Below are 27,788 nucleotides of genomic sequence, written 5' to 3' on the forward strand. Positions count from 1 at the left end.
ACACTGAGTCAGAAGGACCAGCAGGATGTCGGTTCACCTTAGTGAGTGTTTGCCCTGGAGAGAAGGGAGGGGAATGCCACTTCAGGGTGACAAGATCAACTACCCGAAAGTCAGCAGATGGGACAGGGAGGGGCTCCTCTTAAAGCCAGGTGTGCCAAGTCCCCATATGGTCTTTGGGCACCTTCAACCAGAACAATTTCCTGAGTCAGAGGGACAGGCTGGGTTGTTTCTCAGGAAACTTGGTGGGTGGGAGGGGTGTGGAGAGTGGATACACTCGGGATGAGGCCACTGGAGGAGCAGGAGGCAAGCCTTGCTATATATATTTCCAAAAGAGAGAGCAGAGAGAAAGGCAGAGAGAAGGGAAAGAAAAAGAATATCACAGGATTTAGAGATGGATTTGATATAGTCAGTGAAAAGGTCCAGAACCCCCTGAGGCCTCTGGCTTGGGCAAAGGTATTCGTTTTTCTACGTTTTGTACAGGTTTTCAGCAGTGAGATTATCAGAAAGAATGTGCATGCATAGGGAGCCGTAGTCCTTTCTGCACAGTGCCTAGATTCCATAAAGACATTTTCCCAAACCCTTGGGGGCAGGAAGGGTGACAGTCATTCGCAATCTGATGTCCTGACTGTTGAGCTCGGCTTTTCTACTGCATGAATCCCGAGACTGAAGTGCGCATCCTGAGCATTCGTTGCGCAAGAAGCTGAAGGCTGGTCCCTGGCCCGGGAAGGCCGCCTGGCCGGACGCGCGGGTCCCGCCCTGTATGCCGCCCTGGCTCGGACCGGAGCATCAGGTGGGGCCCAGGGACCCGTCATTCGAGGCTGAGGCTCCTCTCCTGCACCCCACGGGCCACAGGCAGTCCGTCGACATTCTGGCCGGTGGTCCCAGTGCACTGCAGGCTCCGGCTGACCGGTTGGAGGCGGCTTGGTGGGGGAGACCCTTAGGGCGCACGCGGCACCCCAATCTTCTCCGCACAGAACGGACTTCCCAGCGCGCGGAAGCCGGACACTCCCTCCGGGGCTCGGCCCCAGCCTCTCGGGGACACGCGGCAGGCCAGCAGACACCGGTCCCGGCCACCAGGCACTGCCCTCCCGGCCCCCCAACTTGGAGACTACAAGTCCCAGCAATCCCCGTAGCTGGCACCTCCCGCCTCGCAGCGGAGACCCCCGGCCATCCCAGCTGAGGGGCTTGGGCTGCGCTCGTGGCCGGACCGGGCCAAGCGGGGAGGCCGGTCCCGCGGGCGGGGGCGGGGGCGGCTCCGCGGCTTCTCCCGCCGCCGCCGCCAAGGGGAGTTTCCAGGAAGTGGCCATATTGGATCCATTCAGCCGCAGCCGTCCGGGCGGAGCGCGTCCCGCAACCGGCTTGTCCCCGTCGCGGCCCGGGTGCTCGCCCCGGCTCGCCCGCCCGGTGCGGAGCTCGCCATGGCGGCCACTGACCTGGAGCGCTTCTCGGTGAGGGCCCTGCTGGGCCGCGGCGCGCGCGGGAGGCGCGGGGCGCGGGGAGGGGGCCGCCCTGCTGCTGGCCGGGGGCGCGAGCCGGGCTGTCAGCGCCGCGCGGCCGGGCCTTGACGCCGGGCGGGCCGGGGGACCCTGGAGCGGGCTCTTCGCGGCGCTAGTCCCGGGTCCTGGGGCGTCGGGCGCGAGCGCCTTGCCAGGAGGCTGGCGGGGTCGCTCTCCGTGGGCGAAGAAAAGCAGACCCTTTTCGCGAAAAGGAGCAGATAAATACCCGCCTGGTTGTGGCCCGGTGTGACGATAGACTGGGGCCCCAGGGATCAGAGGGAAGATCTAGGATACTCCGGAGCCCCCTCTCCCTGAGTGTTCTTTGCACGGCTGGGGAGATTCCTGGCCGCGCAGGTGCTGCTGGATGGGCACAGTCGGTGACGATGAAGCCCTAGGGATCCTAGGAAGTCCCTCGGATGAGCTCAGGGCAGTTGCAGAGTTGGGTCCTGAAGACCTTGGCCTGCTGCTCCTTCCCGCTGCAACCCCCGCCCCCGACCCAAGCGCCAGGATCCAGGGGCGATTCCAGTGGGTGCCTCAGTGGTCGGGTCTGAGGCAGCCGTTCCCCAGGAACTGGAGCGATTCCACATTCAACCCAGTGGATGTGTGTTTGGGCCCCAGTCCGGGTATGCCTTCTGCAGGGGTATCGTCTCTGGTGGTCCCTGCAGAGGTCTCTCTGGGCTTGAGCCAGCCAATAACCAACTTCCTAAAGGCTATTATAATCTGTCCCCCTACCCCACTCCCCCCGGGAAGAGAGGCCTTTTGGGGATTGTATCTGCGTGTCCCCCAATGTCTAAGGCTGGGTTTGGGTGTGTCTGGGAGGTTGAGCTGTGACAGTGAAGGAAACTGTGTCCTCTTGCCAGCATGTGAGGCCCTGGTCGGTGCTAAGGGGGAGGGAGGAGGGCCCAGGGATGTTGTGGGTAGGGGGTAAATGCTAAATATGTGACTGATAAGGTATTGGTTCTGGGGCTAAATAAGGGATTCAGGACTTATGTAATTAATGCTATAAATATTGTCATCTGAATTTGTATATGTAAATTTTCTCTTTAATCTGAAAATACATTTGTTGGTCTATTTTGGAAACATGCGTAACTAAAGCAGGAACTCTTGGTGTCATAATTTTAGACTTGGATGTTTTATGAGGGGGCTGCGAGTCAGTTCAGTAAGTTTAAATACAGGAGGAGCAGATTCAGAGGTTGGGCAAATCAGAGATTCACCCCAGCCCTGCACTCTAAACGAGAATTTATGTACCCCAGGAGGGCTGGGCCTGAATCCCAGCAGACCTGCTGGTTAGCTGGAGACCAGCATACCTGTGTGTTTGCACATCTCTGCCTGCATGCCTGTGTGCATTTTCTGTGCCCAGCTGACCAGAAAGTTATGTCTGGGTCTTGTCTTTCTGTGGCTAGAGGTTGTTCTAACAGTTGGTCTTGCAGGTGGGAGTGGTATGTAGAGTAACTGGAATCAGACTGCCTGACATGAATCCTAGATTACTACTTGTTGGCTGTGTGATTCTGGGCAAATTGTTTAACCCCTCAGTGTTCTCATCTGTATAATGGGATAAAAATACTACCTCCCTCATAAGATTATAGGAAGGATTTAATGAGAGGGTCCAGATGAGGTATTTAGAACAGTGTCTGGCACATGATGAAGACACAGTAAATGATACATGAGACTTAGTACCCATGTGGATGTGAAGACTGGCCCTCTGTGTAAGAAGGTAGCAGAGAATGAATTTGCTCTGTTCCAGGGCACCCTCCCTAGGGGCTCCCACCACTACCCACCCAGAGATTATCCTCAGAGGCTGAGCTGAGGGGTCTAGCTGCAGTGCCAGGCAATGGGCTGGAAAGGCTCTTTCCCTTAGATTCCTGTGTTTGTAAGGATTTCTGGTATTATCACCTTGGTAATAATGACTGAGGCACAGAGAGGGAACCGACTCAAGTAAGGATGTGCAGCCTGAGTTCAGGATGGATACCTTCCACACCCTTCACACTCTGAGCCATCAGCCTCCTGGGAGGACTTGGACATGGTTGAATTTGGGTGGAGACCTTGGGTTGGGTTTGGCCTGAATCTCGGAGTCTGGACTCCATTCTCCTTTCCTATCTTGTCATCCTGGGAAAATGATTTCTTCCTTTCTCCAGCTGTAAAGTGGAACAACCCTACTGATACTCTTCAAAGCGTTTATGAAGATAATTGCAGTCTGTGACATGTTTGGAGATATGTTTAGCTGTCTTACCAGCTGCAGGGTTGAACTGGGTGTTAAGCAGTAGCCATGAAGTTATAATTTGATTGAGCTGTGGCAGGTTGACACTGTTCCTCAGGCTAGCTTGGTGGTCAGACCAGCTCAGGAGGGCATGGGAATTGACCCAACCTGGAGCTTAGATAAGCGTGTGGAATGATACTTTTTCTTGGGGGCGGGGGAGTCACATTGCATGAAATGTGTGATTTTAGCTCCCTGACCAGAGATCGAACCCACACCCTCTGCATTGGAAGCATAAAGTCCTAACCACTGGACTGCTAAGGAGGTCCCTGGAATGGTACTTTGCGATCAGTATGTGCTGGGTTCCTATTGTCCACAGGCTGAGCGACCTTTACATTTTGACTGGGCCTTGCTCAATCCTAGATCAGCCCTGTGGTTATGATCAAAATCTCCTAGGATGTGCATGTCTGGGACAGCCCTCTGGGGAGTCTGTTGCCTCTTGTCCTCCTTGGGCAGCCAGATTCCTATCCACTCTTCCTCTGCCCGTCCTCCTTACTGGATCCCAGACTCTCTTTCTGCCCCAGGGGCCATCTCCTGTGCCTCTCCTGTCAGAATCTCATGGGACAGGGTTCAAACTCCATGGTGGGGGTGGCCTGAGGAGGGGCTGGAGAAAATGAAGATCTGAGGGAGAGAGGGAAGAAACGTGTGGCATGGCAGCCTGGAGCCTGGCACTCCTCCCAGCCAGTTACTCCCCCTCACCCCCATCTCCACTTTATCCCCAGCACCATCTGTCACTTCCGTTGTCACCCCTGTAATCTTGACACTTTCCCAAGAAGCAGGCTATCCAGGGAATGCCTATTCTGTCCTCAAGACAAGAGCTGGTGGGAAGGAATGTAGACAGCAACCCCTTACTCAAGTAGGGGTGTCACAGAGGGTGTCTCCCTGTCCCATAAAAATGGCCAGAGACCTCTTTGCTGAGCTGCTTGGAAGGAGAAGTGAGAACCGAGCAAGGGACATCGGTGCAGCTCTCAGTGCCTGGTGGCGGGGAGGGGCCATACACGAGCACCGCCTGCAGAGCTGAAGCTCCATGCCCTTCCCCGGGAGGCTGGTCCACCCAGCTCTGCCCCCCGCCCCGCCATGGGCATTGTACCATGCTATGGGTGTTCACTTTAGGAAGGTCTGCCCAGGATCCGGATTGGCATGGACCAGAGCAGGGACACTGATGAGAAGGCACTGGTGATCCAAGGGGGCACCTGACAAGGGGTTGACCAGAGTAGGAGCAGAGTCTGGTAAGAGGGAGACTGGCCACAGTGCAGGAGAACAAATGGAGGCTGGGAACCCAGGGCCAGATATTTATCAAAAGCTTTGGATGGCACGGAGGGTGCTGGGTGCTTTGTGCCCATCATCTTGATGCCAGCAGCTCACCTGAGACCTACCCTCAGCCCCCATGGACCCCTTGTGATGACAGAGAGGGTGGAGCCCTCTGAGTTTGGAGCCCAAAGAAGAGCTAGGTGGAGGTATGTATTTGGGGCAATAATCACCACAAAGGTTTCTGTGGCTCTGGTCCAGCTCCCAGAAGGAAGCTGCTGCAGGATGACGGAGCAAAGGGCCTGAGGACTGGCTGGCTTCTGTGTGTCCCCTGCAGCCTCTCCGGTCTTCCTGCCTCTCCGCTGCCAGGTTGATTCTCTCTCAGGATCCCAAGTCCTGGCCCAAGGCACAGGCTTTACCAGACAACTAGGTATGGAGCTCTGCAGGCAGGAGGGAGACACGTGTGCCTGGGGAAAGGATGCCTCCCAAGGTCGACATGCCCTTATGACAGAGCTGGGGTGTTCTTTACTGGAGCTGTTGGCATCCTCAGGGCTCACGTGAGGAACTGTGGCTGGGAAGAGGTGGTGGACGACAAAGCACGGGGCGTGTGGGCTGTAACATCCATTGCCCCTGATGGCACTGGGGCAAATCAGACATTCTCCTCCTCAGAACACATGGCTTGCAGATGGTTCTTGGTCCTTCTCTTGGAAGCTGCATTAGAGGGACAGAACCAGGGGAGGAAGTAGTACGAGCCTATTTCAGATCACAGGTGCTGGCTTCTTTCTGAAGGCTCTCCTGGGCTTGGGCCACCTGAGGGCTGTGGTTCGAGAGGGGCTGTGGGCCATGGATCCAGGTCCACTCACCAGATCTGGCTGTGGGGCCTGGGTGCGAGTGTGACACTGCCTGGTGCTGGGGTGAGTGGTGCAAGCAACAGAGAAGTATCGCCGTGCTGCCCTGAGCCCCTGCTGGCTCACGTTGGTGCTCATGTAGCTCTCTGCTGCTTCCCAGCACCGGCATCCTGGGGTAGGAGGGGTGTGTGGTCACCTTTGCCGCCCACATTCTTCTTTCCGAAGTTGGGTGGAACAAAGGCCACCTCCGTACCACGATGTCTAGACCCCTGTGGTCATCCCTGCTGCGGGGAAGTCCCCAAGTCCCAAGTGGGAAAGTACGAACACCTGGGCTTCCAGTACCTTCTGTGGCCCAGAGTGCCTTCCCCATCTGCTCTGTGGTAGGATGGACCATTCCCTCCCATGGGAATGTATCCCGCACAGCACCACAAAGCCTAGGAGCATTTTTGTGTCCTGGGTCTGGGGAGGGCTGGGTGGGCCCAGAGGCTGATAACTGGGCTCTTGGCTTCTGGAAATCTGATTTTGACATGGGAAGTGTGAAACAAACCATCCCAAATTCCTGAGTGGCAGTCCTGGCTGTCTTTGTGCAGCAAGAGGGAGGAAAGTGCCCTCAGTGAAACAGGGAGCAGGGAGACTGAAGTTTTGGGGTCAGGGCACTGTGTGGCTTTGGACTCCTAGGGATAGTTTTGTTTCCAAAGTCCCTTCACTTCTCAGGGTAGGGGAGAGGATGACTGGCCTTGAGAGAGTGACTGGCAGCCTTCTCCTGGGTCCCAGCTGCCACCTTGCCATTCTTACCTCTTCTGCTACTGTGCTGGCACCAAGAAGGCTGATCCTGGCTTGTGTCTTTTTCTCAGGTTTGTAGCCGCCATAGGAGAGAGACATTTTGGTTCTCTGGTGTCCTCTTGAGTGGGGACAGGTATATCCTGCCTCTGTTCTTCCCTCCTGGTCCAGGGTGTCAGCATTCCCCCCGCCCCGTTCCCACCACCCCTACCCCACGCACATCCCTGTGGTTATTTCCCGTAACCTTTGACCTGGGTTTAGAGGCTCACTGTGGAATCCTGGGACTAGAGCCTAAGCCTTTCCTGGGAAAATTCTTAGGATTCCTCTCAGACTCAAGGACAGTTGCGCCGTGACCATGGGTTCTGGCCAGAGGCCTCTGCTCTGGCTATTTAAGGCCCAGGCTGCTGAGAGTGGTGAGATCCAAGGGGAGGGTGGTTTGTGCCAGGAACATGGGTGGAGGAGGTTCCCAATGGCACAGTGACTCCTGGGTCCACTGCATGAGGACTCTATAGGGCCTCCTAGAGCTGACTGGTGGCCTCCTGGGGCCCAAGTGCCCAAGCCTTCTCCGGAGAAGGCTTCCTGCCTGCCTGTGGGGTGCTCAGGGTGGCAGGAACCTGAGGGGAAAGAAGAGTCCGAAGTCTGATGCTCTTGGAGAGAACCCTGTGGAAGGCCTGAGGGGCTGCTCTTTGCCTAGGATTTAGGAGCCAAATGCTTGAACGGCGGAGTGTCACCTCTACTGCTACCCCAACAACTAACTTCACTTGGGAGGTTTGTTCTCAAGGGGCTCTTTTCACCCATAGATTCTCTGGCTATGTTGGTTCAGACATCCAGCAGATTTCCATTTCCTTCTGGATAAAAGCCTGTTTCTGTGTGGGCAAGTGCAAGACATGGTTTCCCCCCAAATCCCGCCTCTCTTCTTGGTAAAAGGGGCGGCTTCTTTCGGCTGGCGATTGGGGCTGCTCAGAAGGCTCAGACAGCATTTCCTGGTCAGGAAAAGGACGTCCTATTTATCCACTGGGCTGCATAACAAAATGCCATTCTCCACTTTGTTCTGGGTGACCGGGCATGGAGGAACGCAGTCGGCCTGAGCAGTTATTATTTTGGTTGTTGTCTTTGATGTGCCAAAGAAATGATGACATAGACCCTGGAGCCTGGCTCAGGAGCCAGAAGCTTGTTAGTGATTAGAAGGGGGATAAAGGCCCTGTGGAGTTTCCCATTGTGTGTGTAGAGCTCAGAGCTGCCAACTCTCTATCCTGGAGCTTTGAGTACAGTTGGAGCCCCCTGAACTGGCCCCCTGGGAGCTGGGTGTGTGGAAAGAGTCAGGAGCAGCTAGGTCTGCCTCTCATCAGAGTCCAGGTTAAGTTGGCCAGCCCAAAGGCTCCTCCCACAGAGCAGCCTCCTGTAAGTGTCCTTGCCCCAAGGGTGCACCCTGGGGGTTTTGTCCTTCCAGGTCAGCATCTTGCCAGTCCTGGGGTTGCAGACTGTCCGGCCACGGATCAGGTTCAGCCCTCAGACATGTTGACCTGGGCCCTAATGGTTTTCTCCTTTGGCAGTTGTTGCCAACTTTTGAAAACTAGTGCATTTCACATAAAAATCTGGATTTCTGGATTCTCTTTAAAAATTGGAAGATTTGGCAGCACTAGGTCTACATTCCCACCGTTGGCTGGAGTCGCGGGACCCTAGCCACCATGGACTGAGCCCAGCCTCTGCAGTTCCCCGCTGCTCCTGCCTTTCCCCGAGGGCCCCCGTGCTCCTCCAAGTCACCGGGTCTTTCATCCAGCAGAGAGCGGAGTTGTGGCTGGAAGTGTGGCTTGTGCCGTCACACCATCACCCAGAGATTCTGCCTTCGCCCTCCTGAGCAGTGTGATCTTGGGAAAATTACTTCATCTCTTGGTGCTTCAATTGTCTCTTTCTATACAGTGGGCATAATATACAGCCTACCTCACAGGGCTGATGTGTGGACGAAGTGAGATTAGAGTCATAGCAGATCAGCAGTTGATAACTGTTCCGTGTGGTGGTTGCCATTTTTGTTACTATCCTTCACCCATTTACACCACCTGCCAGGCCGCCACAGCCATTTGAGTCTAGACTAAGACTGGGCCCCTAAGGTCAAGGATCTGGTGTCTTCGTCTTTTCATTGGCTGCCATCCACTGACACCCAGTGGATGTGACCAGTGAGCCTGTGTTTTGTGGCTGAATGAATGAGTTGGGAGCATAGTAAGAGTAGGGGGCAGTATAGCTCAGTGTTCTGGAGCATGGGCTTGGCTGCTCTCAGATCCCTACTCTACCCTGATTAGTTCTTTAGCTTAGGTGCACCTCAGTGTCCTTACCTGTACAATGGGCATAATAATAGTGTCTGCCACACAGGGTGGTTAAGGGCTATATAGGAGACTGTAGGTCACTTGGCTTAGCCCACACAGGTGTCCTTGGTGGGGTGTTGGTGTCATCATTTGATGTTCATTCTTTCCTGTGGTTGTAACACCACTTTTCTTCCCTGTCTTTACTCTCCTTGCTTTCTCTCTGTTCCTCTGTGTTCAGAGTTTCACTTTGGGGACTGTAGCAGTCAGGATATTTTCAGTTGCATGTAATAGATAGCCGCATTCAGCTAGCTTAAGCAGTAGAGGGGAGATGTGGCTGGGGTAGAGGGAAAAACTAGGGTGGGGGATGCTGGCTGTCTCTCCTCTGTGATGTACTTGGCTCTGTAGTCCTCGGTGAGTGGGCTTCAGTCTTAGGCTGACTCCCCTGATGGTTACAGGATGGTCACGAAGGTTCAGTCAGGGTCACTTGCCCCTGCCTGTACCCATTGTGGGATCATGCTGATTGGCTCAGGACTAGTAGGACCCAGCCCTGGAGCTGGAACTAGGGGCTTCCCTGACAAATTGCAGGTAACCAGTGGGAGATCTGATGTTCCTTCCTGAGCTGTGGTAGCTGTGTCAGAGGGGCTTTGTAGGCTCCTGGCTCCTCCTGGGCTGAGACCCCACGCAAGTCAGCAGACACACCTGGGCAGGCACCTTGGAGAGAGCGGTGCACCTTGGGTCACATGTTGTTGATGCCAAATGTAGGATCAGGGAAGCTGGCATTAGTGGGAGTCACGCCTCAGTAGAGCTGGGAGGTTACACCAGTCTCTCAAGACCAGAGAAAAACACTCTGTCCCCATGAGGCCATTCTCTGTGTGCGCATGTGCGTGAGCTCTGGAGATTGGTGCTCCAGGGGTCCCTGAGGCTCCTGAGCAGCATCAATTGCCCCAGGTCTGTGGCCCCTGGATTGACAGCACAGCTTCGGCTACAGCTTGGGGATGGAGACTGCCTTGTGCTCCACGCACTTCTCCGGAGAGCCCAGCTGCATGAGGAAGGCAGGCAGGGCTCACTGAACACGGGTAGGCAGGCTTGTGTGAGACCCCCGAGTGCTGCTGTTAGAGTCGGGGAGACTCAGGAGTAGGATAGCGTCTGAATCTTTGCAAGGACTCTAACTGGGGAAGTGCGCGTGCGTGTGGCTTCCAGACACAGCCGACTTGGTGGGTTTTGGCGGTAGACTACAGGATGTTGGATTGCATCCTGATTGTGTCACCCTTGGAAGAAGAGGATGAATAAACACATAGCCTTCTCTGCAAGCACAGCACGCCTTAAATTTTGGAGATTCTCAGTCTCGCCCAAAAAGAAAAAAGCTCTAGACTAACAGCTCTGTCCTCCATTTGATCCTCAAGCTGCCATGAGCAGGTGGGACAGAGACGGAATAATGAAGCTCTGTGTAAGGTGGGCAGATGTGCCCGATGCTGTGGCAGTGAAGCCGTGCCCAGCGATTTATAAATGGTAGTGTTGTCTAGCACGTCGGCCATGGTGGTGGGAGGGTGGGAAGAATGGGAACACTGACCTCCCCCAGCCTGCGGCCCACTTTGAGGAGCTCATGGAAGAGGTGAAAGTCACGATGCATATCAGGACAGCTAATAGTGTGAGGAAATGGGGTCACAGCCAAGTGAAGGGTCTGCAGTAGGAGTACTTAGGGGCTAGGGCAGGGCATGTGCCGGGGAAAAGGCAGTGAGCTCCAGAGCCCAGGGAGGGGGCCGAGTTTGAAAAGTATATCCAGAGATAACCAGCTGTGCAGGAACCGAGCCTGGGAAAAAGGCCTCAGATGATAAAGGGCCTGGAATGCCCTGCTAGGGAGTTTGGACCTGACCCAGCACATCCTATGCTCCATTTACTGGTTTTGCTGCGGCCTCCAGTGAGAGGAAGCTGCCTTTGGGGCCTCTTTGTTGTTATGTTTGCAGCCCTGGGGGGACCTGACTTGATTGGGAAGGTTGTGACTCAGTTCCCTGGGGATAGGGGACTCCAGCTTTGAGAGCAGAGACTCTGTGGAAAGAGGGTCATTGGAGAGAAGAGCTTAGGGGTAACTGACTTGTGGGCTTCCCCAAGGGGCCATGGAGGTCTAGGCTGCCCGTGTGCACACTTGGGAGTCTGTGATGCAGGGGTACTGTGACTGAGCTGGGGAAAGGGCTTGGGGAAGGGCCAGGGGGACTTAGTTAATGAAGAAGAGAGGGTTGGGTTTAAGTGTTGAGGGGCTCTGGTTGGGAGGAAAGAATGGTTGGAGGGTTCAGGCTGAGACAACAGGCTGTGGCTGCAGAGAGACTGAGGGGCCACAGATGCTCCGGAGACCCCTGCGCTGGAGGGCAGGCAGCCGGGTCCCTACTGGCTGGTCCTCAGCCTCCTCTGCCCCCTGGGCCTGCACCCACATAAGGGCTGCCACTGTCCTAATCTGTGCCCCTGGGACTGTCTTCAGCTGGGCCTGTTTCCTCCCCTCTGGAGCTGTGGGCTGGATGGCAGGATAAGACTCAGACCCATCGTCCTGTCCTTGCTCTGTGTGGCTGGCAATCAGGGCAGAAGGGCTAGGGGACAGAGGAGGTGTGTTTCTGCCCTATACAGAGCTGCCTGGGGTCTGCCCTCGACGGGGCCAGTCCCAGGAAGGCTGAGCCTGGGAACCTTCCCTCAGGACAACATTCCACCCTCATTCCCAGGGAAGCAGAGAATCCACACAACTTGGAGCCTGACCTTGACCCTCTGCTTAGGGTCCTGCTGGGTCTTTTTATAGTGCTGTGGGCCAGCTCAGTGACCCTTGCTTGCTCAGGACCTGCTGCCTGCCTCTCTGGGCAGGCCTCCACATTCTCACCCAGAATCCTCTGTCTAAGCAACCAGGACTGGGGCGGGGCTGGGAGGGGGACATGAGCCAGAGCCTGGGAGTCCCTAGAGAGTACCACTGAGGCCCCCAAGACCAGTCCTGAGACCCAGTGGTGGGTCTGAGTGAGTACTGGCCCCTTTAGCAGGGCTCAGTGTGCATTCCCTGCTTGGGTGCATGAGGAGCAAGGGGTGCCCATGGAGGACTGTGAGCCCACCTGAGGGAGAGCCCTCCAGCAGTGTGAGTGTGAGGGGGTCAAGCCAGACCTGCCCTTGTCTGCATCCTACTTTAGCAGGAGAGGGCCACAGGAACGTGCACACCCTCAAATCTTGGCCTTTTGAAATCTTTAAGATCTAGGGAACATCTGGGGCATCCTCCCAAGCAGGCAGGCAGGTGAGCCCTTGGGGTAGCAGCCATGGATCTGGGGCCTTCTGCCAGGTGACACCTCGGGCTCAGGCATCCCTTGCCAGCTCAGCAGATGCAGAGCCCCAGGTGAAAGGGCCTTTCCCAGGCAGAGTCATGGGTCCTGAGGCCCATGGGACTCCCTGTGTGGAAACTTGGCCTGGAGTTGGAGTTCCAGTGCCCTCAACAATGTGTCTGGAGATTTGCTGAGAACTGAGACAAGTTTGAGGGGCGTATTGACTCAGATTTAGCCTCCCCTCTTCTCAACCCCTCTTCCCCAGTGGGCTCACTGCGTCTCTTCTTTTCTCTTTGCAGAATGCAGAGCCGGAGCCCAGGAGCCTCTCCCTGGGTGGTCATGTGGGTTTCGATAGCCTCCCCGACCAGTTGGTCAGCAAGTCGGTCACTCAGGGCTTCAGCTTCAACATCCTCTGTGTGGGTGAGTGTCATGCCTGGCCAGGGGACAGCCTCCACTGAGGATGGACGAAGCCCTCCTGGGAGATGAGATGCCGCTGTCCTGACTGCCTGATGAGCTGCAAGGGGACCTCCCAGGCAGAGTGACACTTTGAGGGGTCAGGATGAGGCTTTGGGGTGTGTCTCTGCCAGGGTCAAGGACAGAGTTGGAGCCAGGGCCTGACTCAGCTTCCATGAAGAATGGACAGGACTAGGTACCTGAGAGTGCTTTGTACACTGAGAGTATCTGTCACAGTGGTCGGGATCCATGTGTTTGCTTTAAGAACATGTATTGTTGTTCATACCATGTGTCAAGGACACTGTGGTAAACCAGACTGTCTCTCCATTACATTGTCATGTAGTAAGAGCTCCAGTACTCATCTAAACAAATACACCCCCCAACAGGGAGGCGCTGGAAGGTTCTATGTGTCTCAGGCCACAAAAAGTTCTGCCAGACCCTCCACAGGTGCTCTGGGAACCCCTTGGAAAGCAGCCTCTCCTGAACCTCCCCGCCCCAGTTAAAGCTTCGTGGAGTCGAGGCCACCCATGACGTGGGCTGAGCCACTGGTTCTTGTAGACCTCGGCCCTGCTGGCCCCATGGCCTTCCTGGGCCCAGGAGGAATGGCATGCAGAGCAGGTGACCAGGTCCCATTGAGGCCAGAAGAGGCCAGGGTCCATTGGTGTCTCCCAGCTGCCTGGCTCTGCCTCTTCTCACTCCCAGCAGAAACACCTTACACAACCCACATAGCTACGTCTTATGTCCAGGCCAGCCTTTTGGCTCTTCCTTCCACATGTTATTTCTGAGGCCACTAAGAAGGGATGGTTCTTGGGGTTACGGACAGTAAGGGATGGAGTGGGAGGCCTGCCCCTCTCTTGTATGGAGACCAAGGGTGCCTGAGCCCCTCCTGGCCCAGCTAGGAGCCAGGACAGCCCCAGTTCCAGTCTGTGACACCCCTCTGCCCACTCCCCGCTCCCCTAGGGGAGACTGGCATTGGCAAGTCCACACTGATGAACACGCTCTTCAACACGACCTTTGAGACCGAGGAAGCCAGTCACCATGAGGAGTGTGTGCGCCTGCGGCCCCAGACTTACGATCTCCAGGAGAGCAACGTGCAGCTCAAGCTGACCATCGTGGATGCCGTGGGCTTTGGAGATCAGATCAATAAGGATGAGAGGCAAGAGGCAGGACGGGCGGTGTCTTCCCCGTCCCTCCATGTTGGCCGTGGTTCTAACACTCTGCCCTAGCGCTCCGCACTCCTTGCTGCCCCCAGACAAGTGACCAAGCCCGCACTCCATGAGGTCCATGGGAGGGCTGCCTGGAGAATGTCTAAGGTCCTGAGGACCCCATGGGGGACCAGGAGACGGGGTCAGCCACCTGTACCCAGGCAGGAATCCCCAGGCAGAAGCTGTTTGTTCTCACAGAGAGAAGGCTGGTGGGCCGCTTGGCTGGGCTCCGGGCCCGGGGCCGTGGCTCCGCTGTCTGCCTCCCTGTGACGGAGCTGTCTGTAGTTACAGGCCCATCGTCGACTATATCGACGCGCAGTTTGAAAACTATCTGCAGGAGGAGCTGAAGATCCGCCGTTCGCTCTTCGACTACCACGACACGAGGATCCATGTCTGCCTCTACTTCATCACGCCCACGGGGCACTCCCTCAAGTCCCTGGATCTGGTGACCATGAAGAAACTGGACAGCAAGGTGTGGCCCCCTTCCGGTGGATCCTGTGGGCGCCCTGTCCACGGAGGCGGGGTGTGGTCGCTGCCTGTGACTGTCCGCTGCATTCCCCGGGGACTGGGGCTGGGGGCTTGCAGAATTGGCTTGGTTCTCTTGCTGTATCTTTTCTTGTGTCTGTCCCTGTGCCTCCAGCCGACCCCCGTTGATCTGACCTCTTCAGAGCTCTGTCCTTGCCTCTGGCCCTGGGCACCTTCCCTCCAGCTAAGATGATTCTTATTCTCAGCCTGGTGGCTCCTTGCATCCTCCCCGTCCCCCTAGAGTTACTTCCCCACCTCGCCCCTGCCCCTCTGCCCCTCTGACCTCTGCTCCCCAGAGCATGCTGATTCTTTGCTCTTTTTCTCTCTCTCAATTCCTAGTTCCTCTGCTCCCTTCACTTCCCTTGCTCTTCCTTCTGTGACTTTCCCTTGGGGTCCTCCTGAGGCCAGCAGAGAGAGGAGAGTTAAGCCCCAGAATTGGAGTAGGCATGAGGAGTGTGTATTTAAAAGGCAACTTCATGTGAATGACAGGAGCGATGAGGGGTTGTGGAGGGTGTGCAACCCCAGGGTCACCTGTCAGCTCTCATGTGACTCTGTTCCCCATCTCAGGAGTTAATTTTCACTGTGAACAATGAGATAACTTTGGCCTGGGAGATACTGAGGTCTTCCTGTGGCTACTGCTAATGGGTCATCTAACTTGTGTAGGGGCACAGCCCCCTGGCTGCCACCCCTGTCAGGCCCCACACTGGCTAAGACCTTCAGAGCACTCTGGGTCAAAGCTGGATATGCCCACAGGACAAATTTGGGGCTGGATGGAGGTTTAGCAGAGCAGGGAGGGGCTGTAAGAAGCACTGCAACCAATTGTCACAACCTGTCAGAATGGTCCCACCTGTCTGGGTTCAGGCTGGGACTCCACTGGGGAGCTTTGGGAGCAGCTCCATCTCTTTGGCTTCCTGCCCCTCTGCCCAGGGGTGTGACCTGAGAAGGGCTATCCACAGTCAGGGAGCAACTCACCCCTGACCCCTCTCCACGGTCCTGGCAGGTGAACATTATTCCCATCATTGCCAAAGCTGACACCATCTCCAAGAGTGAGCTCCACAAGTTCAAGATCAAGATCATGGGTGAGCTGGTCAGCAATGGGGTCCAGATCTACCAGTTTCCCACGGATGATGAGGCTGTTGCCGAGATTAATGCAGTCATGAATGTGAGCACTGGGCAAGGGCCTGAGGGCTCTGGGGTTGGAGGGTTTGGAGCTGGCCCCCGGCCACTGTCTTTTCCCTGGGTTCTAGCCTTAGCTCTCCAGGAAAGATGGCTGGGAACCAGGAGCTGGCCAGTCCTGAATCCTCCGGACAGGGGATGGGAAGAATCGGGTATTGGGCTGGTCCTGGAACTTCCCCAGGTTTAAGTACCCCAAGGTATGAACTCAAGGCAGGGACCTGAAACCTGCAGGATTGAGCAGGCAGGATGCCTGGACTTGGGAACCTAGAAGAGAGGCCCAAAGGTCTTTTCAGGGAGCTTCTACCCCTGGGGAGCCCATGGACTGAAAGAATACCCTATAACAAGAGGAACAGGGTTGTGGGTTCAGCCCACTCCCTTGTTTGGAGGTCCCAGGATAATTCTCTAAAGGACAGCCCCAAAGTGAGCATCTGGCCCCACCTTGTTCGGGTCTGGGCAACCCCTCCCTGGGGCCCAGGGGCAGCGAGGGTGGGTCTGTCCACTAGCCCGTGTCTGCACAGTGCTCACATACACCTGGGCCCCTTTCCAGGCTCACCTGCCCTTTGCCGTGGTGGGCAGCACCGAGGAGGTGAAGGTGGGGAACAAACTGGTGCGAGCGCGGCAGTACCCTTGGGGCGTGGTGCAGGGTGAGTGTGGCTGTGAGAGCACAGCCCTGGTTGGGAGCCTGGACTCAGTCCCCTGTCCTGTGTCCTCCCCATGACCATCTGCTGCCTGTCTTCCCTCTGGGGTCGGCCTCTCACACCCCACCGCTGTCCTGCACCCTGTCCCCTCCGTGCTGGTGGCCGGGTCCCTGTCTGATGCCCACGTGCTCTCCACTTCCAGTGGAGAACGAGAATCACTGCGACTTCGTGAAGCTCCGGGAGATGTTGATCCGGGTGAACATGGAGGACCTCCGCGAGCAGACACACAGTCGGCACTATGAGCTCTACCGGCGCTGCAAACTGGAGGAGATGGGCTTCCAGGACAGTGATGGTGACAGCCAGCCTTTCAGGTGACAGCCTGTCTCCCCAGCCACAACCAGACTTGACTTGTGAGCCAGGTGGGGAGAGAGGCTGCTGGGACAGTAGCATCCTCCCCTGACCCCATGTGTCCACGTGATTCCAGCCCTCTGGCTCTGGCCAGCCCCATCCCACCGTGATCCCCTCTTTGGCCTCTTCTCTCTGGGTCTCCACAGCCTCCAGGAAACATACGAGGCCAAGAGGAAGGAGTTCCTGAGTGAGCTCCAGAGGAAGGAGGAAGAGATGAGGCAGATGTTTGTCAACAAAGTGAAGGAGACAGAGCTGGAGTTGAAGGAGAAGGAGAGAGAGGTGTGTGCTGGGCTCGGGGGGTGTGTGTGTGTGGCAAGGCCAGGCCAGAGAGGGCCCAGGCTCCTCCGGGGCCCACACAGAGCCGGCCTCCCCACCTTCTGCTCCCAGCTCCACGAGAAGTTCGAGCACCTCAAGCGGCTGCACCAGGAGGAGAAGCGCAAGGTGGAGGAGAAGCGCCGGGAACTGGAGGAGGAGACCAACGCCTTCAATCGCAGGAAGGCAGCAGTGGAGGCCCTGCAGTCTCAGGCCCTGCACGCCACCTCGCAGCAGCCTCTGAGGAAGGACAAGGACAAGAAGAAGTAGGTGGTGGGCTCCCTGCCCCGCGCTGGCTGGCTCGCTCTCGCTCTTACTCATTCTCGCTGGCTCGCCATTTGCTGTCTTCTTTCACTCGCTCTCCACCTCATTCTTGCTCACCTTTCTTCTTTCAGTGGTGATCTTCACATCCTCAGGCATCAAGCGTTCATGCCCACTCTTGTGTTTGTGCACGAGTGGCTCCTCTCCCCACTCTTCTACCCCACACCCTGTTTTTTTCTCTATCTCTTTTTCTCTTTCTCCTGCAGACCCCTCAAGAGCTGGGTGGAGAAGGCTGGGCCACACAGGCAGGGAGTGGCCCCTAAGAGGGTCCTAGGGTCTCAGGGAAGGTCCTTCAGGCCAGGAGATGGTCAGGGCTTGGGAATGTCAGCCTTTTCAGGCAGATTCCAAATGCTCCTGTGGTTTCTGCTTGGACAGCTGTGGTGCCTCCCCCTCAGTCCTGAGACTGTGGACGTGGGGCCCGTTTTGGCAGGTGGGTGGTAACTGAGGGCAGTGGAGACCTCAGCCCAGCCAGCACTGATCCCCGGACACCGTGGTTACGACCTGCTGAAGGAAGGACAGCAGCTCCCTGGAGGGGCTGTGTGAGTCCTACCGAAGAGAGGAGCTGCTCCTCAAGCAGAGGCTGGAGCTGTCCTCCGAGCGTAGCTTTAGAGGAGAGAGAGTGATGGGAGAGGGGAGGAGATGGAGTGATGGGGGAGAGCAGGAGGCTTTTCCCAGCCTCCAGGAGTGCAGTCAACTTTGGCAAGGTGGGGGCCGCTCTAAGCCTCTTCTCCTTGGCATAGCCTGATTCCATGCGCACAGCTGGATCCCAGATGCTCTGGGTAGGGGTGGGGAGTGCCTCCCTTCCCTGCCCCACTTCATTCAGTGTCCCCCAGAGCATCTCTCCATGGGGATCCTGTCTGCCCCGGCTTCTCCCTGCCCCTGGTCTGTGTCTGGTACCTTCTTTCTCTTGCCAGCCTGGAAACTAAGCAGGTATACTCACCTTGGCCCTCATTCTTATTCTCTTGGAATTCCAGTTCCTTCTTGAATGTTTGGGAACGTGTATGTTCAGGCTGTTCCTTCCTTGGTGGCAGTGGAGCCTTGTGGTTAGGGCCATGCAGTGCATAGCTGTGGCCCTGGGGTGCTGCCTGTGGCACTGGCCCTCCCCCTGCCCCCAGGATTGCGTTCCCTAATGCTGCACACATGCATGACACATGTACACTGTCTCACTCTTGCCCCATCACATACACAGATCCAGACACATCTCCACTAACACACACAGTCTCCGAGACACACAGGCACAGAGGCACAGACACATCAAAGTTTAAAAAGCTTCTCCCTGGGGAAGACCAGGGGACAGAACCAGGTATTTAGGAACTGGATGCCAGTTCTCATTCCTGAGGCCTGTCTCCTGCTTTGGGACAGACCCTGTAGTCTCTCCCACCCTGCTGACTGGCCCCCCTTCCCTCACCCCCACCCACACCAGCCGTTGGCCCTGCTGCAGCAGATAAGCCCCTGCTGGTCCCCAGCCCCACACTCCTCTCAACTGTGCACATTTCCCTTCTGCTTTGCGTTTACTTCCGGCCCTGTCTAGTGTTGGTGAGCTTGGTGAGCACGCAGGCTCTGTGAATTGCAACCCATGTGGATTTTGAGCTGGTAGCTCAGAAATCTGGTTTCTCCTGGGAAGCGGTATGCTATCCATGACCCAGTGCTGGCTCCCAAAGAGACTTTGCCTTGCTCCCTGCCAGCTTAGCCCAGGCCATCTTGTTTTCTTATTATTTTTTTTCTTTTTCTTAAAAAAAAATAAAGGCAGGCAGAGTCCCCTAGGAAGTAAGCTATGAAGAAGCCACTCAAAAGCAGCTCAAGGACCTGTGGCCAGGTCAAGGTGTTGAGGGCCAGTGGGGGTGGGGTGCAGGCTGGCTGCAGGGGCACCAGGCCAACTCAGGGTGGGGCTCATCACTGATGTCAGATCTCCCTGCTTTTTTTCGTGTGATGTGGGCCTGGAGAACAGGTCTTTTCTGTTTGCTGGACATTCCAGAAAGCTTCAGTCAGTTTGGCCTCTGGGAGAGAGCCCTCTCCTCCCATGCTGGCCTTGCAGAGGCCAGGAGTGGGGTGGGTGGGCTGGCTGGGAGCACCCCTTCCCTTTGCCCTGGTCGGGACGGGTCAGGAGTACATTTGGAGGGGGGATGTTGTTTTGCGATCATTTAGTTGAATGGCTTTGATTGATTGTACTTATTCCTCAAATTTTAATTCATTTTTACAAAATTATTTCCCAATCAGATCTTGACCCCTCAGCCTGGGATGCCATAAGCTGAAGTGAATTCTCTGCTTTGCTCGTCACAAGTGCCAAACTGACTGTCCTTTCCCAGTGTTCATCTTGCTGTCTTTTGCTTCTGTTTGATTTGGTCGTCTGTGTATCTTTTAATGTGTCTGTTTTTGTTCTGTTTGTTTTATTTTTATTTTTCAGTTAACGCACGCACAGACTTACATGTCAAGAGCGGACTTTAGACTTTCATGTGTTAAGTTGCTTGAGTTACACCTTGTGACCCTTCTCCCATATCATGGTGTGAGGACGGACTGGGAGCCGGTACAGACTCCAGTGTTTACAGCCCTGCTTTGTCCCCTACCCCTGTGCCCCAGGCTGCCCAGGCCTGGCGGGCCACCCTCTCTATGCAAACTTGTTAAAGCCATGAATGCTGGAATCCAAAACTGATGAGGTTTATTTTTTTCAGAGCCAGTGGCTGGTCTTCCATTTACAGTGTCACTATTCCTTGACGGAGCAGTTTTGTGCCGCTCTAGCAGAGGCCCCAGCCGGCGATGCTCGGCCTAATTGTTCAGCGTCAAGATGGCAACTCATGCAGCGCCCTAGGTGGGGCCACGTGGTGTGGTATACGTGCTGCAGAACTCCGCCCACTCCCCTTCATTTTAATTTTTCTAACCTAGAGCTTAATTTCAATAATAACTTTTAAAGCACTTCTAAATTTTTATTTTGGCACGAGCGTAAAGACAAATAATACCCCCTCCCGTTATTTTCGTAAGTAACACAGATGCCCTGGTTTTTAAAGACTAAAAATATCTCTAAACCTTTCTTCTGTATAAAGTCTCCCCATAAAGTATAGGGAGAGGCGGGTAATAAACGTCCTGTAATGACAGTGTTTGGGATTTCTTTACGAATGAAAGTGGATCATGAAAAAGGCCACGTTCAGCGTTGTTACTGTGAATGTAAATGGAACAGCAGCCCGAAGCCGTTATCTCTGTGCTCCACACCCCAGGTGCTACCTGTGAACAGGGACCAGCCCCATGAGTGCGTGTTAAGTGTTTGACTCTTAACTAAGACCGCCAGCACCCCACCCCATGCCCATCCCCACATATTCCAAATGCAAAGAGTGCTCAGCGGGAATAGGTTTCTCTCTGGGTCGTCCTTTCCTTTTTCCTGGCTGAGTTGTAGGGAAAGGGATGAAGGTGCTTGTTGTATGTGAACAATTAAGAAAAAAACTACCAGCAGAGGAGCTTTTTCCCCTTCAGCTGCATTCTTAAAGAGAACCTTCTAAGAAAGTACAGCATTCTTCTGTGTTCCTGTTGGTTGGCAAGCCACTGAGACCATCAGGGTCGAAAGCATGGCCTGATAACATGGGACATAAAAAATAAATAGATGAAAGGAAGGATTCCACTTAATGTTGATGAAGCACTGTGCTGGGCACAGGCTACCCAGAGTCCTGCACAGCTCTGCCCTCAAGGAGCTCACAGTCTAGTGCACTCCCTAGTTGGAAGCCTTAGGAAGCTGTGCTAATACATTGTTGGACTGGCGGTTTGTGTTTTTATGTCCTTCATTTTCTTTCCCATCATCGTTTCCCTCTTCCTGCCTTGGCTTGCTTTTCTGATTTCCAAGGCTAGGTTCTGGTTCCCTCTTGACCTTCTCAGATCATGTTCCATTCAGAGAGGGGTGGAGGGTGAGCTGTATGTATCCACTGAGGTATGACCAGGAAAAGGTGGTCTTTTTCGCTTCACCTGGAGCAGAGCAGGTTTTGTTGAGACTCAAAGTGAAAATTCTCCAAAGTTATGCCATGACCATGGGTGAATACAGATTTTTGAAGGGCTCAAACTACTTGAGAAGCCTTCTTAAGAGAACATGAGTATAAAATCAGGTACAGGGCCTTGGAAGAGGCCCTGAGAATTAAGTTTCATTAGCTTTAGAGTAAACCCACTTGTGGTTGAAACTGGTAACTGATGCTTCACTGTGGGTATCTAAAAAGGTAAATCAGCATATCTAAGGCAGATGTGGACTGCAAGTGGCTTAACTCTAGGGTCATTATATGTCTGAAAGTGTATTCAGTTGGATGGAAGTAAGACCTTTACGCTAGCCTGGGTCAGCTAGTGTATTTCTGAAGATGAGGCTCAATGACCCAGCAGGCTCAGTTATGTAAGAAATGAGGACTCCTGGCCAATCGGGACTCTTACAGCGGGCAGATCCTGCTGCCCATCCACCCCCATCTGAGTGTGGGCTGCACCCAGGGCATACTTGGGTGGCCAGAATTGTGGCTGGCTACCTGCCTGCAGGCCCCAGGCTTCCAAGAATCTCGGGGGAGACCTGTCCTTGTTACATTTTCTGGGGTCTGGGCTGCCTCGGCAGCACCCTTTGACTTTAGTGAGCCTCACTGCACTTTTCTCTCATGCTGTTTGTGTTTAGAATTTTGTCATTTTTAGCTGAGACCAAATTAATCTTTGGTGCACAAGGTGAGCTTAAAAGCTTACCATTCATTGTTTAACAAGCTACCCGCCTCATGGAATGTGACCCCTGTCTGCAGGATCTGACTTCCCCCTCATTTTCTGTCTCCGTATCATCTGTTGGCATTGTTAGGGCTGTCAGTGGGATCGCTGGCATTTACTATCATGTCTTTCATGAACCAAGTTGATTTTGGGGTAGAATCACCATATAATTTATTGCCCAAGCTGAGACTTTTGAGAGTGAAAGGAGATTTTGTTAATAATGACGCCAAGTCGACAAGCATAAGCCATGATTGTCTCAGGCAAACTGGGAGGTATGGTCACCCCAATTATGGGGAACCTGAGTCTAGGTGGTCTTTGCTTGTGCAGACCAACTCCATATATGTTGTGTATGTCTTTGTGTGGGTTCCCTGTTAAGTGGGGCTCCTGTTACTGGATAAGAGGCCCGAGGGAAGTGTGGCTTGCTAGTCTGTTACGTTAACATGCTTCTCTAAAACTGCTTCACTTGTTAATTCATTTATTCCTTCATTCATTGACTGTTTTTGTTCCTTTCCATTCACTTTGTACTCATTTTTTTCATTAAATTTTGCATTTATTTTGAGTTTTTGTGGTGTCTTTTTTGGGCAGTGGCTTTTCTGATTTAATGTTTCCTCTATTAATCTGCTACAGCTGTGGTAAAATACAGCTTGTTTTTTCCATGAACTTTGTGGGGTTGATCAGCTTCTATAGGAGTTACGTTTTAATAGCGAATCCTGCCACGGGCATCTGTGAACGGCTCTTGAATGAGTGTGGGATGGAGGCAAGATAGGAAAGAGAAGTTGCAGCCTGTGGTCAAAGGATCTTTATCAGGCAAGACACGAGAGAAGGCAGACCCTGCCCTTGAAAAGTTTACATCCTTGTGGAGGAGGCTTGACATAGGACAACTAACATTTGAGTTCTTACTGTGTGCTAGTCATTGTTCTAAAGTGCATTACATGTATTAATTCCGCTAATCTTCACAATAATCCTATGATTAGGTACCATTCTCTCCTTTTTATAGGCAAGGCACGAGAGGTACCCAAGGTCACACAGCTCATAACTGGAGGAATTGAGGTTTAAATATTGCTATCCTGTACCCTTATTCCTATTCAGTTTGACAGTGTAGGTTGGTGGACCTAAGAAGGTTTTGCTGAGGTGGGATGTTGTAGGAAGTAGGCAAATATTTGTTGAGGAAGGGATGGCAATCTCCAGGGCCCATTTGTGGAGGAGCTTTCTGTGTTGGACACTAGGCTAATCTCTGGGGAGACCAAAATGAGGAGATGGAGGACTAGGCCCAGCAGGGAGACTGGCATGCTGGCCTCCCCAGGGAAGGTACAGCACAACTCTGCCCCTGGGCAGGCAGGTGCAGGGAGGCAGTCTTCACCAAGCCCTGAAGGACCAAGACTTTCCAGGAAGCAAGGGGAAATAGGGCCACCTTGGTGGAAGGAACTTGGCTCACCCAAATGAGGTAATATTTGGACAAGTTTAAGATGTGTCTGTGCTACTCATCTACTGTGTTCTTCTCTTAGCCCATCTGCCTCTGAGCCCTGTCCCATCTCTGTTTTCAGCAGTCACAGCCCAATCTCTGCCCTATGTAAATGGTGACAAATGGAAGGTGGATCACATCCTTATTTCTCCCACCACAGTGAACCCCAGTCTCTAATCTGAAGTGGGAGAGAAATTCCTAACTGCAGGGAAAAAATGTTAGAGGAGAGTAAGATAGAACTTAGGGCTCCAAGGCAAGCTTGAACAACATAAAAACTTAAAAACCGCTCACAAGTGGTACTTTGGCAATATGAAAGTTTGCTTCCCCAGAAAAGGGAATACTATTTACAGAAAGATGAAGCAACAAGGCTGTCCCTTACCCCCATACTGTGGCTCACAGGTCTACCTTCTTCTTTTCCCAAGAGATGGAGAGTTGGTTTAGCTCTGGGGAATGAAACTTACATCTAGAGCTAGGTTCGGGGGGTGGGGTCCAGGTAATTCCTACCTGTTTTCTGAAGTCAAAAATAGCCTGAGTTGGCGTGGGCCCTCAGGCTTAGCCTCTGTTCCACCAGTGACAGTGCTCACAGTGGAAGGAAGGAGGCAGAGGAAGCTGAGGCCACGAGCAGCAGGCTGCCCCCCAGCACGTTCATTTGTGCTGGGCTGCTGCTGCTGCTGCTAAGTCGCTTCAGTCGTGTCCCACTCTGTGCGACCCCATCGACGGCAGCCCATGAGGCTGCCCCGTCCCTGGGATTCTCCAGGCAAGAACACTGGAGTGGGTTGCCATTTCTTTCTCCAATGCATGAAAGTGAAAGTGAAGTCGCTCAGTCGTGTCCGACTCTTAGCGACCCCATGGACTGCGGCCCACCAGGCTCCTCCATCCATGGGATTTTCCAGGCAGGAGTGCTGGAGTGGGGTGCCATTGCCTTCTCCATGTGCTGGGCTAGGGGACAGTTACTGATCGGGTTTGAGAGACTGCATTTCACGTGTGTTTGACTCTATCAAATCTCAAAGCACGGTATCTAATACATGTAAAATAAGACACAGAAAGGATTGAAAGGAAGTGTATTTCAACAAAAGCTCCAACAAGCAAATTTGTCTTAACAAAAGGCAGAGATTTGTGCTGACTACAGTACAGACACTAATACGGTATAGCTAGTATTGCACCTAGCAGCAGATCACCTTCCCCGCGGCTTTGCACATTTACAGAAAACTGTTCACTGCGGAAGGACTTCACAGATGACCTCTAAATGTGTGGCTCAGTCATTTGCATCCCCAGCACTACCTCCACAGTCCCAGCTGGCATCACTGTCAGCTGGACTCCACTGCCTAGAGAATGGCTCCATAGTGTCACTGCTTCCCAGGGGCAGCTGGCTTCTCCCTCACGGCCATGCTAGTGGTCCCTCCCTCCTCCCTGCAGTAGTGGGAGCTCAGCCTCAGGACCCGCTCATCTCAACCAAAACTTGGGGAGTGCGGCTTCCCAACACAAGGATCACCTCGAAGTGTCATTTTCTAAACACAAAAATTCCTCTAGTTAAGCCTGTAAACTAAGAGTAACCAAGCAGAAATATGCCTAAAGCTTGATTTGGTTACTGTATATGAAATAAAGCACACTTTATGAATCGAGTTCTTACAAAGAAAAGACTTAGATGCTGGGCGAGTCAGGGTAAATCCCGTTTCTGCAAAGGCGGGCAGAGTACTTAGGACTTGAAGCCTGCACATGCTCTTGGTACAGGCCTGGGAAGCTGGAAAGACGCGGCCAGTTCTGGCAGGTGGAGCAGCAGAAACTTGTCTGTCAGCACCAGCCTGGCCCTTCTGCCCTGAGCAAGGCCTGCCTCTGACCTCATCGTCCAGCTGTCTTATAGGCTGCTACAGCCCTTGATGAGGAAGAAAAAGCAAGCTGCACTATGAGCATTTATTCCCTCCCCCTGGTTTCGGGCCCAGGGTTGTGAGAGAGGCAGGAGTCTGAGTTTGATTTATCAGACTACCTTTCCCTTTAGGGACCCTGACCTGTCTTTTTGCCCCCTTGTTTTTTCCTGAAGAATCAGGAGTGTTTTCTCAGTTGCTGTTTCAAGGCCTTCTTGCTTTCTTGTTACAGGACCCATAAAGCCTAGAATATAGAGGAGTCCAAGTCCAGATTTGGCATTATGCTGTAAAGGGTTCTGGGGTAGGGCACAGACGCTGGCAGGTGAGCCAGAAAGTGGCTGTTCAGGAGGATGACTAAAGGCTTGCCAGTTGCTCCTTTACAAGTTCTTTGCAGCGGTTCCACTGCCTAATACCAACCTGTAATTAAAACGGAGCGGTCATCCTTGAGGCAGAACCATTTTACATTCTAAACAATGAGTAACTGAGTGCCAGAATGTCAGCATGGAGCAATTCCAGGAAGTTCCAATCACCCAACTTGAGAACATTAACCCCACCGTCTCAGGGACACCCATCTTCAACCTCAGTAAAAACTGTCATTTTTCTAACTGCATTCCATCTTATGCTGTCCATCCTGAGTGATTCTGACCTCCCCATACCTACCTCATAGTACCCTGGTGCCTGGTGCCATATAAAGGGTAAAGGGTCTGAAATTTACACTCCCCAGTGTTAAGCTCAGCGTTGTTTTCTCCTGAGCTCAACATGTCCCCACATCCTCTTGACTACCAGGGCTGCCACTGAGACACAGCTTCACTCAGTGTCAGAGAAGCCCATTGTGGTGAAGGGAACCTAATACTCAAGTCCAGAGGATTTGCCATGTGTGGAAAGCCTAGCCCTTAGGAAGACTCTTCAGAGTCATCACAGCCAGAGTATCTCCTGGAGCCCACAAGGGCCGAGAAGGGGCCACAGGTACTCTTTTGGGGGCAGAGTGCATCAGCTGAAGGGGCAAAACTGAGAGCCTGGTGTGGGGCAAAGTTGATGTCTACCTGTGCTTTCTTTAGCAGATCAGATATAGGAGTACAGCAGTCGGGCATGAGCCTCTCCAGCTCTAAGGTGATGATGACCAAGGCCAGTGTGGAGCCCTTGAACTGCAGCAGCTGGTGGCCCGCCATACAGTGCTGCAGCTGCCTGGTCAGGGACGCGACGTGGAGGGAAGGATTCCTCTGAGGCATCAGCTCCTTCACGTGGGGCCAGCCCAGGACCACCAGGGCGTGGAACTGGAGACCGTGGTTTTTATGTTAGAACAGAAAACCCCATACTTTTCATAGATCAAAGACCAAAAGTGCAAAAAACAATTTAAATTTTCATCAGGGAACATTAAATATTGCCCAACCCTTTTCGTTCCCATCCATGGCCCCAGAAGGGGATTGAGGCTTAATACCCACTGTGCGGCCAAGCTAAGCTTCAACCCTGGTGAGAAAAAGACAGTCTGCTTTGTGACATGGTCATTAAGAGCCTAAAGTACCCACTTGACAGTGTTTCAGTTCTGAAAAACAGAAGCATACAGTTCAAGATTAAGGTAGCAGAGAAGTTACTTGTATGTGCTCGACATGAGAAGAAATGCTGCCGCTTGGCCACAGTGGTCAGTTTTTATAATGGTACAGCCCTTCGTGATTTAATCGTCACACTTCATAACAGACCAAAACCCCATGACATTTCCATATTACATAATTTTGCCTTACTAACAGAATCCTATCTTTAAGGATGACCATCATTCTCTAACTAAAACAAATACAAACTAACATGACATTTTTAAGTGCCAGATCAATATGGTCTAAAGCCTCAGTAAGGACTGTGTGTAGGTGAATAAAAGACAGCTAAGTGAATGTGTGTAAAGTGCAGCAAAAGCAGACAGATTTTTATGTACAGTATTCATAGAATGGAAAGTTAAATATTTTTGCAGTGTGTATTTAAAAGAGAAGCTCACCATAATAGTGCCGTCTAAATATCTTTGTAAAGTTAATGTCCTTTAGAAGCGGGAGTCTGGCGGAACCGTGTTGGATGTAAGATAATATTTCACTTTGCCGTTATGTCGTGAGCCTTGTGGGTCACGTCACTGTGCTGCATGTGTAAGGACGTGTGCTTTGCCGTCCTATATTGTGAACAGCTGTTCCAAAGGCACAATGAGTCCAGGGTAGGCTCTGGAAGTTCCTCGTACTTACTATGGACAGAAAGTCCAGCGGTGTCCCGATGTAGAGGTCCCAGTGCAGTTTGTCCAAAATAGCCAGCTCCATCCTGAGGAGCTCATTCGGGGAATAGCCAGAGCCATAATGCTTTATGAAGTCTTTTATGCGTGGAATTAACTGTAAAAAGAAAATAAAAGAGGCCAAAGCCCTACACTCTGTCACAGTAGCTTTTGTTTTCTTATCGCTGGGGACTGGGCATCCGTGACCCTAGTAGAGCTGTCTTCCAGTGACCCACCACAGGAAACGCTTTTGAAAGAAAAACCAAACCA

General features: G+C 53.4%; 1 protein-coding gene across 22 annotated transcripts; it reads left to right on the forward strand.

The window, feature by feature from the left end:
* Window positions 1-268: 268 nt before the first annotated feature.
* Window positions 269-27,670, forward strand: SEPTIN8 (septin 8). Of its 22 annotated transcripts, none has more exons than XM_086410351.1 (10): window positions 269-790; window positions 12,510-12,630; window positions 13,624-13,819; window positions 14,160-14,340; window positions 15,394-15,555; window positions 16,117-16,213; window positions 16,410-16,578; window positions 16,762-16,894; window positions 17,003-17,193; window positions 26,335-27,670. In XM_086410351.1, exons 1-10 carry the CDS (start codon window positions 761-763, stop codon window positions 26,498-26,500), a joined length of 1,446 nt encoding a protein of 481 aa, XP_086266477.1. In that variant the 5' UTR covers window positions 269-760; the 3' UTR covers window positions 26,501-27,670. The 22 variants fall into 22 exon arrangements, with proteins under 22 accessions (XP_086266477.1, XP_086266491.1, XP_086266472.1 ...); XM_086410365.1 differs by lacking the exon at window positions 26,335-27,670 and adding an exon at window positions 19,653-22,511; XM_086410346.1 differs by lacking the exon at window positions 26,335-27,670 and adding an exon at window positions 19,918-22,511 and having other exon boundaries at window positions 278-453; window positions 14,154-14,340.
* The last annotated feature ends 118 nt before the right edge of the window (window positions 27,671-27,788 follow it).

The sequence above is a fragment of the Bos grunniens genome, chromosome 7 (genome assembly GCF_055505025.1).
Source record: "Bos grunniens cultivar Pamir isolate PY7600 chromosome 7, Bosgru_T2T1.0, whole genome shotgun sequence".
NCBI classification, from domain to species: domain Eukaryota; kingdom Metazoa; phylum Chordata; class Mammalia; order Artiodactyla; family Bovidae; genus Bos; species Bos grunniens.

What these genes read in the sequence shown, in the direction of transcription:
- SEPTIN8 (XM_086410345.1), top strand. Translation starts at nt 7,335, where the DNA reads ATGCTTGAACGGCGGAGTGTCACCTCTACTGCTACCCCAACAACTAAC. An exon ending in CTTCAACATCCTCTGTGTGG is followed by an intron (nt 12,631 to 13,623) that starts GTGAGTGTCATG and finishes CCGCTCCCCTAG; the next exon opens with GGGAGACTGGCATTGGCAAG. An exon ending in AGATTAATGCAGTCATGAAT is followed by an intron (nt 15,556 to 16,116) that starts GTGAGCACTGGG and finishes GCCCCTTTCCAG; the next exon opens with GCTCACCTGCCCTTTGCCGT.